We start from the raw sequence: 11,222 nt of genomic DNA, 5'->3' as shown, positions 1-11,222 counted from the left end.
GTGACATCATCACCCTGTGACATCATCATCATCATCCTGTGACATCATCATCATCATCATTCTGTGACATCATCACCCTGTGACATCATCATCATCACCATGTGACATCATCATCAACACCCTGTGACATCATCATCATCCTGTGACATCATCAACACCCTGTGACATCATTCTGTGACATCATCACCCTGTGACATCATTCTGTGACATCATCATCATCACCATGTGACGCTAAACGTGGCGGCGGCGTGCTGCTCATTAATATAAAACCAGGTTTATTGTTCTACTTCCTGTCTGTTGTTCTACTTCCTGTGACTCAGAACCATCGGGGGGGGGGGGGGGGGGGTTATCTATTAATACATAAACAGTTTTATTAAATTAAAAACAGATTTATTAATTTTTTTCTGCGTCACCTGTTGAACGCAGGCTGGTTGCCGTGGCAACACGATGCCAACAGTTGATGATGCTACGATGCTGATCCAGCGACGGGGACGAGGGTGGAGACGACAGAGAGACGTTGCCATGGAGACGAGCCCGTGGATGAGACGTGTCCGACAGCAGCTTCTCCGTCAGGCGCCGCCGTGACATCACTGGCCCACAGGAAGTTGTGATTCCACCGTTTGGACGCTTCAGCAGACAGACGTCTCCCCGCCCCCTCCCTCGCCCCCGCCCTCGCCCCCGCCCCCGCCCTCGCCCCCGCCCTCGCCCCCGCCCTCGCCCTCGCCCTCGCCCTCGCCCCCGCCCTCGCCCCCGCCCTCGCCGCCGCCCTCTTCCCCTCCCCCGCCCTCGCCCCCGCCCTCCCCCAGCAGCACGCACAGCTCGCTGAGTCTCTGTTGCATCTTGGGAACTCCAGAGAGCTGATTCTCCAGACAGTGTTTCTCCTCCTGAGACAGGAAACAGACGAGGACACGATCAAAAGAGTTTCAACCAGAGAGACAGGTGTGTGTGTGTGTGTGTGTGTTAGCACTGTAGCAGCCATTAGCATTAAACCAACGTTAGCATTGTAGCAGCCGTTAGCATTAAACCTATGTTAGCTGAATCAGCGTTAGCATTGTAGCAGCCGTTAGCATTAAACCAACGTTAGCTTAATCAGTGTTAGCACTGTAGCAGCCGTTAGCATTAAACCAATGTTAGCTGAATCAGTGTTAGCACTGTAGCAGCCGTTAGCATTAAACCCAAGTTAGCTGAATCAGCGTTAGCATTGTAGCAGCCGTTAGCTTCTAAACCTCCATCTTCACGTTTTCTCCTGATGCTGAACGTTGACGGTGACGTTGAGTCGCTCACCTGCAGAGACACACGGGTCGACGCGTCCAGGGGCTCAAACCTCCAGCCCCCCTCGCCGTCAAACTGCAGCAGGTGGGAGTGGTACTTCCTGTTAGAGGAGAAGAAGAAGCAGGTGAGGGCGGTACTTCCTGTTAGAGGAGAAGAAGAAGCAGGTGAGGGCGGTACTTCCTGTTAGAGGAGAAGAAGAAGAAGCAGGTGAGGGCAGTACTTCCTGTTAGAGGAGGAGAAGAAGCAGGTGAGGGTGGTACTTCCTGTTAGAGGAGAAGAAGAAGCAGGTGAGGGCGGTACTTCCTGTTAGAGGAGAAGAAGAAGCAGGTGAGGGCGGTACTTCCTGTTAGAGGAGAAGAAGAAGCAGGTGAGGGCGGTACTTCCTGTTAGAGGAGGAGAAGAAGCAGGTGAGGGTGGTACTTCCTGTTAGAGGAGGAGAAGAAGCAGGTGAGGGTGGTACTTCCTGTTAGAGGAGAAGAAGAAGCAGGTGAGGGCGGTACTTCCTGTTAGAGGAGGAGAAGAAGAAGCAGGTGAGGGCGGTACTTCCTGTTAGAGGAGAAGAAGAAGAAGCAGGTGAGGGTGGTACTTCCTGTTAGAGGAGGAGAAGAAGAAGCAGGTGAGGGTGGGACTTCCTGTTAGAGGAGGAGAAGAAGAAGCAGGTGAGGGCGGTACTTCCTGTTAGAGGAGGAGAAGAAGAAGCAGGTGAGGGTGGTACTTCCTGTTAGAGGAGGAGAAGAAGAAGCAGGTGAGGGCTGTACTTCCTGTTGGAGGAGAAGAAGAAGAAGCAGGTGAGGGTGGTACTTCCTGTTAGAGGAGGAGAAGAAGAAGCAGGTGAGGGTGGTACTTCCTGTTAGAGGTGGAGAAGAAGAAGCAGGTGAGGGTGGTACTTCCTGTTAGAGGAGGAGAAGAAGAAGCAGGTGAGGGCGGTACTTCCTGTTGGAGAAGAAGGTGAGGGTGGTACTTCCTGTTGGGGAAGAAGAAGAAGGTGAGGGTGGTACTTCCTGTTGGGGAAGAAGAAGAAGGTGAGGGTGGTACTTCCTGTTGGAGAAGAAGAAGAAGCAGGTGAGGGTGGTACTTCCTGTTGGGGAAGAAGAAGAAGAAGCAAGTGAGGGTGGTACTTCCTGTTAGAGGAGAAGAAGAAGAAGCAAGTGAGGGTGGTACTTCCTGTTGGAGGAGAAGAAGAAGAAGCAGGTGAGGGCGGTACTTCCTGTTAGAGGAGGAGAAGAAGAAGCAGGTGAGGGTGGGACTTCCTGTTAGAGGAGAAGAAGAAGAAGCAGGTGAGGGTGGTACTTCCTGTTAGAGGAGGAGAAGAAGAAGCAGGTGAGGGTGGGACTTCCTGTTGGAGGAGAAGAAGAAGAAGCAAGTGAGGGTGGGACTTCCTGTTGGAGGAGAAGAAGAAGAAGCAGGTGAGAGTGGTACTTCCTGTTGGAGGAGAAGGTGAGGGCAGTACTTCCTGTTGGAGAAGCAGGTGAGGGCGGTACTTCCTGTTAGAGGAGAAGAATAAGAAGCAGGTGAGGGCGGTACTTCCTGTTAGAGGAGAAGAAGAAGCAGGTGAGGGCGGTACTTCCTGTTAGAGGAGGAGAAGAAGCAGGTGAGGGTGGTACTTCCTGTTAGAGGAGGAGAAGAAGCAGGTGAGGGTGGTACTTCCTGTTAGAGGAGAAGAAGAAGCAGGTGAGGGCGGTACTTCCTGTTAGAGGAGGAGAAGAAGAAGCAGGTGAGGGCGGTACTTCCTGTTAGAGGAGAAGAAGAAGAAGCAGGTGAGGGTGGTACTTCCTGTTAGAGGAGGAGAAGAAGAAGCAGGTGAGGGTGGGACTTCCTGTTAGAGGAGGAGAAGAAGAAGCAGGTGAGGGCGGTACTTCCTGTTAGAGGAGGAGAAGAAGAAGCAGGTGAGGGTGGTACTTCCTGTTAGAGGAGGAGAAGAAGAAGCAGGTGAGGGCTGTACTTCCTGTTGGAGGAGAAGAAGAAGAAGCAGGTGAGGGTGGTACTTCCTGTTAGAGGAGGAGAAGAAGAAGCAGGTGAGGGTGGTACTTCCTGTTAGAGGTGGAGAAGAAGAAGCAGGTGAGGGTGGTACTTCCTGTTAGAGGAGGAGAAGAAGAAGCAGGTGAGGGCGGTACTTCCTGTTGGAGAAGAAGGTGAGGGTGGTACTTCCTGTTGGGGAAGAAGAAGAAGGTGAGGGTGGTACTTCCTGTTGGGGAAGAAGAAGAAGGTGAGGGTGGTACTTCCTGTTGGAGAAGAAGAAGAAGCAGGTGAGGGTGGTACTTCCTGTTGGGGAAGAAGAAGAAGAAGCAAGTGAGGGTGGTACTTCCTGTTAGAGGAGAAGAAGAAGAAGCAAGTGAGGGTGGTACTTCCTGTTGGAGGAGAAGAAGAAGAAGCAGGTGAGGGCGGTACTTCCTGTTAGAGGAGGAGAAGAAGAAGCAGGTGAGGGTGGGACTTCCTGTTAGAGGAGAAGAAGAAGAAGCAGGTGAGGGTGGTACTTCCTGTTAGAGGAGGAGAAGAAGAAGCAGGTGAGGGTGGGACTTCCTGTTGGAGGAGAAGAAGAAGAAGCAAGTGAGGGTGGGACTTCCTGTTGGAGGAGAAGAAGAAGAAGCAGGTGAGAGTGGTACTTCCTGTTGGAGGAGAAGGTGAGGGCAGTACTTCCTGTTGGAGAAGCAGGTGAGGGCGGTACTTCCTGTTAGAGGAGAAGAATAAGAAGCAGGTGAGGGCGGTACTTCCTGTTAGAGGAGAAGAATAAGAAGCAGGTGAGGGCGGTACTTCCTGTTGGAGAAGAAACAGGTGAGAGTGGTACTTCCTGTTGGAGGAGAGTGTGAGGGCGGTACTTCCTGTTGGAGAAGAAGCAGGTGAGGGTGGGACTTCCTGTTAGAGGAGAAGAATAAGAAGCAGGTGAGGGTGGGACTTCCTGTTGGAGGAGAAGAAGAAGAAGCAGGTGAGAGTGGTACTTCCTGTTGGAGGAGAAGGTGAGGGCAGTACTTCCTGTTAGAGGAGGAGAAGAAGAAGCAGGTGAGGGTGGGACTTCCTGTTGGAGGAGAAGAAGAAGAAGCAAGTGAGGGTGGGACTTCCTGTTGGAGGAGAAGAAGAAGAAGCAGGTGAGAGTGGTACTTCCTGTTGGAGGAGAAGGTGAGGGCAGTACTTCCTGTTGGAGAAGCAGGTGAGGGCGGTACTTCCTGTTAGAGGAGAAGAATAAGAAGCAGGTGAGGGCGGTACTTCCTGTTGGAGAAGAAACAGGTGAGAGTGGTACTTCCTGTTGGAGGAGAGTGTGAGGGCGGTACTTCCTGTTGGAGAAGAAGCAGGTGAGGGTGGGACTTCCTGTTAGAGGAGAAGAATAAGAAGCAGGTGAGGGCGGTACTTCCTGTTGGAGGAGAAGGTGAGGGCAGTACTTCCTGTTGGAGAAGCAGGTGAGGGCGGTACTTCCTGTTAGAGGAGAAGAATAAGAAGCAGGTGAGGGTGGTACTTCCTGTTAGAGGAGAGTGTGAGGGCGGTACTTCCTGTTGGAGAAGAAGCAGGTGAGGGTGGGACTTCCTGTTGGAGGAGAGTGTGAGAGCGGTACTTCCTGTTGGAGAAGAAGCAGGTGAGGGTGGGACTTCCTGTTAGAGGAGAAGAATAAAAAGCAGGTGAGGGCGGTACTTCCTGTTGGAGAAGCAGGTGAGAGTGGTACTTCCTGTTGGAGGAGAAGGTGAGGGCGGTACTTCCTGTAGGAGGAGAAGGTGAGGGCGGTACTTCCTGTTGTGTACTGACCACAGTGAGGGTCTGTGTGTGATTGACAGCAGGGATATCCCAGAATCCTTTGCAGCCTGGAAGATGTTTCCCTCCACGTCGATGCTGACGGCGCTCGTGCACTCGTCCAGGAGAGCGTAGCGAGGTCTGGGCGAGAGACATGCACCACCAGAGAGAGAGAGGGGGGGGGGGGGGGGGGGGCAGAGGGAGGGGGAAAGAGAGCGGGGGGGGAGACAGAGGGGGGAGGGGGGGGAGAGGGGGGGAGGGGGGGCAGAGAGAGAGAGGGGGGGGAGACACGTTTTCATTTATGTCACATTTCTGTTTCGTCAGTACAGAGAAAGAACATCACAGACTGACCTGCTGCTCTGAACCACAACAACGACAACAACAACAACAACGACAACAACAACAACGACAACAACCACAACAACAGCAACAACAACAACAACAACCATAACAACCACAACAACAACAACAACAACAACAACAACAACAACAGCAACAACAACAACCAGAACAGCAACAACAACAACAGCAACAGCAACAACAACGACAACAACCACAACAACAGCAACAACAACAACAACAACCATAACAACCACAACAACAACAACAACGACAACAACAACAACGACAACAACCACAACAACAGCAACAACAACAACAACAACCATAACAACCACAACAACAGCAACAACGACAACAACAACGACAACAACCACAACAACAACGACAACGACAACCACAACAACAACAGGACAGACGAGTGCTGCAGGAGCTCACACAGAAACTTATAAATATACACGTTTGTATTGATTTATGTGTATAAATAAATACAAACGTGTATATTATGAGTATAAATAAATATAAATAAATATGAATCTAAATGTTTGCACCGGTGGTAGAACATGAACCTAACACACATATATATGTTTATATGTTTGTGTGTATAATAATAAATATATAAATATAAATGCACCTGTGGTAGAACATGAACCTCACACACACACACACACACACACATATATGTTTATATATTTGTGTATAATAATAATAATATAATTATATAAATATGTTGGTACCTGTGGTTGAACATGGACCTCACACACACACACACATGTGTATTTGTTTATATATTTATGTATAATAATATAAATATAATAATATAAATGTTAATGTTTGCACCTGTGGTAAAACATGGACCTCACACACACACACACATATATATGTTTATATATTTATGTATAATAATATAAATATGTTTGCACCTGTGGTAGAACATGCGAGCCATCCCCATCCTCTGCTTCTCTCCTCCAGACAGAACGTCTCTCCACTCACTGACCGAGTCCCAGCCTGAACACAAGACAACAAATAAACAAATAAACAAACAAACAAGCCTGAACACACAACAACAACAACAAACTAATAAACAAATAAATAAACAAGCCTGAACACACGACAACAACAAACAACAAACTAATAAATAAACAACAAACAAATAAACAGTCAGTATTATAGTCAGTATTATAGTCAGTATTATAGTACAGTATTATAGTCAGTATTATAGTCAGTATTATAGTCAGTATTATAGTCAGTATTATAGTCAGTATTATAGTCAGTATTATAGTACAGTATTATAGTACAGTATTATAGTCAGTATTATAGTCAGTATTATAGTCAGTATTATAGTCAGTATTATAGTCAGTATTATAGTACAGTATTATAGTCAGTATTATAGTCAGTATTATAGTACAGTATTATAGTCAGTATTATAGTACAGTATTATAGTCAGTATTATAGTACAGTATTATAGTACAGTATTATAGTACAGTATTATAGTCAGTATTATAGTACAGTATTATAGTACAGTATTATAGTCAGTATTATAGTCAGTATTATAGTCAGTATTATAGTACAGTATTATAGTCAGTATTATAGTACAGTATTATAGTCAGTATTATAGTCAGTATTATAGTCAGTATTATAGTCAGTATTATAGTCAGTATTATAGTCAGTATTATAGTCAGTATTATAGTCAGTATTATAGTCAGTATTATAGTACAGTATTATAGTACAGTATTATAGTCAGTATTATAGTCAGTATTATAGTCAGTATTATAGTCAGTATTATAGTCAGTATTATAGTCAGTATTATAGTACAGTATTATAGTACAGTATTATAGTCAGTATTATAGTCAGTATTATAGTCAGTATTATAGTCAGTATTATAGTCAGTATTATAGTACAGTATTATAGTACAGTATTATAGTCAGTATTATAGTCAGTATTATAGTCAGTATTATAGTCAGTATTATAGTCAGTATTATAGTACAGTATTATAGTCAGTATTATAGTACAGTATTATAGTACAGTATTATAGTCAGTATTATAGTCAGTATTATAGTCAGTATTATAGTCAGTATTATAGTACAGTATTATAGTACAGTATTATAGTCAGTATTATAGTCAGTATTATAGTCAGTATTATAGTCAGTATTATAGTCAGTATTATAGTCAGTATTATAGTACAGTATTATAGTCAGTATTATAGTCAGTATTATAGTCAGTATTATAGTCAGTATTATAGTCAGTATTATAGTCAGTATTATAGTCAGTATTATAGTCAGTATTATAGTCAGTATTATAGTCAGTATTATAGTCAGTATTATAGTCAGTATTATAGTCAGTATTATAGTCAGTATTATAGTCAGTATTATAGTCAGTATTATAGTCAGTATTATAGTCAGTATTATAGTACAGTATTATAGTCAGTATTATAGTCAGTATTATAGTCAGTATTATAGTCAGTATTATAGTCAGTATTATAGTCAGTATTATAGTCAGTATTATAGTCAGTATTATAGTACAGTATTATAGTCAGTATTATAGTCAGTATTATAGTCAGTATTATAGTCAGTATTATAGTCAGTATTATAGTCAGTATTATAGTCAGTATTATAGTACAGTATTATAGTCAGTATTATAGTACAGTATTATAGTACAGTATTATAGTCAGTATTATAGTACAGTATTATAGTCAGTATTATAGTCAGTATTATAGTCAGTATTATAGTCAGTATTATAGTCAGTATTATAGTCAGTATTATAGTCAGTATTATAGTCAGTATTATAGTCAGTATTATAGTCAGTATTATAGTCAGTATTATAGTACAGTATTATAGTCAGTATTATAGTCAGTATTATAGTCAGTATTATAGTCAGTATTATAGTCAGTATTATAGTCAGTATTATAGTCAGTATTATAGTCAGTATTATAGTCAGTATTATAGTCAGTATTATAGTCAGTATTATAGTCAGTATTATAGTCAGTATTATAGTCAGTATTATAGTCAGTATTATAGTCAGTATTATAGTCAGTATTATAGTCAGTATTATAGTCAGTATTATAGTACAGTATTATAGTACAGTATTATAGTCAGTATTATAGTCAGTATTATAGTCAGTATTATAGTCAGTATTATAGTCAGTATTATAGTCAGTATTATAGTCAGTATTATAGTCAGTATTATAGTCAGTATTATAGTCAGTATTATAGTCAGTATTATAGTACAGTATTATAGTCAGTATTATAGTACAGTATTATAGTACAGTATTATAGTCAGTATTATAGTCAGTATTATAGTCAGTATTATAGTCAGTATTATAGTCAGTATTATAGTACAGTATTATAGTCAGTATTATAGTACAGTATTATAGTCAGTATTATAGTACAGTATTATAGTCAGTATTATAGTCAGTATTATAGTCAGTATTATAGTCAGTATTATAGTACAGTATTATAGTCAGTATTATAGTACAGTATTATAGTCAGTATTATAGTACAGTATTATAGTCAGTATTATAGTACAGTATTATAGTCAGTATTATAGTCAGTATTATAGTCAGTATTATAGTCAGTATTATAGTCAGTATTATAGTCAGTATTATAGTCAGTATTATAGTCAGTATTATAGTCAGTATTATAGTACAGTATTATAGTCAGTATTATAGTACAGTATTATAGTCAGTATTATAGTCAGTATTATAGTCAGTATTATAGTCAGTATTATAGTCAGTATTATAGTACAGTATTATAGTCAGTATTATAGTCAGTATTATAGTCAGTATTATAGTCAGTATTATAGTACAGTATTATAGTACAGTATTATAGTACAGTATTATAGTCAGTATTATAGTCAGTATTATAGTCAGTATTATAGTCAGTATTATAGTCAGTATTATAGTCAGTATTATAGTCAGTATTATAGTCAGTATTATAGTCAGTATTATAGTCAGTATTATAGTCAGTATTATAGTCAGTATTATAGTCAGTATTATAGTCAGTATTATAGTACAGTATTATAGTCAGTATTATAGTCAGTATTATAGTCAGTATTATAGTACAGTATTATAGTCAGTATTATAGTCAGTATTATAGTCAGTATTATAGTCAGTATTATAGTCAGTATTATAGTACAGTATTATAGTCAGTATTATAGTCAGTATTATAGTCAGTATTATAGTACAGTATTATAGTACAGTATTATAGTCAGTATTATAGTCAGTATTATAGTCAGTATTATAGTCAGTATTATAGTACAGTATTATAGTCAGTATTATAGTCAGTATTATAGTCAGTATTATAGTCAGTATTATAGTCAGTATTATAGTACAGTATTATAGTCAGTATTATAGTCAGTATTATAGTCAGTATTATAGTCAGTATTATAGTCAGTATTATAGTACAGTATTATAGTCAGTATTATAGTCAGTATTATAGTCAGTATTATAGTACAGTATTATAGTCAGTATTATAGTCAGTATTATAGTCAGTATTATAGTCAGTATTATAGTCAGTATTATAGTCAGTATTATAGTCAGTATTATAGTCAGTATTATAGTCAGTATTATAGTCAGTATTATAGTCAGTATTATAGTCAGTATTATAGTCAGTATTATAGTCAGTATTATAGTCAGTATTATAGTCAGTATTATAGTACAGTATTATAGTCAGTATTATAGTCAGTATTATAGTCAGTATTATAGTCAGTATTATAGTCAGTATTATAGTCAGTATTATAGTCAGTATTATAGTCAGTATTATAGTCAGTATTATAGTCAGTATTATAGTCAGTATTATAGTCAGTATTATAGTCAGTATTATAGTACAGTATTATAGTCAGTATTATAGTCAGTATTATAGTCAGTATTATAGTCAGTATTATAGTCAGTATTATAGTCAGTATACAGTATTATAGTCAGTATTATAGTCAGTATTATAGTCAGTATTATAGTCAGTATTATAGTACAGTATTATAGTCAGTATTATAGTCAGTATTATAGTCAGTATTATAGTCAGTATTATAGTCAGTATTATAGTACAGTATTATAGTCAGTATTATAGTCAGTATTATAGTCAGTATTATAGTCAGTATTATAGTCAGTATTATAGTACAGTATTATAGTACAGTATTATAGTCAGTATTATAGTACAGTATTATAGTCAGTATTATAGTCAGTATTATAGTACAGTATTATAGTCAGTATTATAGTCAGTATTATAGTACAGTATTATAGTACAGTATTATAGTACAGTATTATAGTCAGTATTATAGTCAGTATTATAGTCAGTATTATAGTCAGTATTATAGTCAGTATTATAGTCAGTATTATAGTACAGTATTATAGTCAGTATTATAGTCAGTATTATAGTCAGTATTATAGTACAGTATTATAGTCAGTATTATAGTCAGTATTATAGTCAGTATTATAGTCAGTATTATAGTCAGTATTATAGTCAGTATTATAGTCAGTATTATAGTCAGTATTATAGTCAGTATTATAGTCAGTATTATAGTCAGTATTATAGTCAGTATTATAGTCAGTATTATAGTCAGTATTATAGTCAGTATTATAGTCAGTATTATAGTCAGTATTATAGTCAGTATTATAGTCAGTATTATAGTACAGTATTATAGTCAGTATTATAGTCAGTATTATAGTCAGTATTATAGTACAGTATTATAGTCAGTATTATAGTCAGTATTATAGTCAGTATTATAGTCAGTATTATAGTCAGTATTATAGTACAGTATTATAGTACAGTATTATAGTCAGTATTATAGTCAGTATTATAGTCAGTATTATAGTCAGTATTATAGTACAGTATTATAGTCAGTATTATAGTCAGTATTATAGTCAGTATTATAGTACAGTATTATAGTACAGTATTATAGTCA

At 39.0% G+C, this 11,222-nt stretch overlaps 1 protein-coding gene across 1 annotated transcript; it reads right to left on the bottom strand.

Moving 5' to 3' along the window:
* Positions 1-629: 629 nt before the first annotated feature.
* LOC310966405 (ATP-binding cassette sub-family D member 1-like) lies at positions 630-6,336 on the bottom strand (the record flags this gene model as incomplete). The annotated part of the gene is made up of 4 exons (XM_083940994.1): positions 630-884; positions 1,285-1,372; positions 5,005-5,130; positions 6,252-6,336. Coding segments are annotated over 4 exons (554 nt in total), but the record flags the coding sequence as incomplete, so codon positions are not given.
* Positions 6,337-11,222: the final 4,886 nt, after the last annotated feature.

This window comes from Echiichthys vipera (assembly GCF_963691815.1).
Source record: "Echiichthys vipera genome assembly, contig: SCAFFOLD_117, whole genome shotgun sequence".
In the NCBI taxonomy this organism is placed as follows: Eukaryota; Metazoa; Chordata; class Actinopteri; order Perciformes; family Trachinidae; genus Echiichthys; species Echiichthys vipera.
This window is presented reverse-complemented; position numbering and strand designations above follow the sequence as displayed.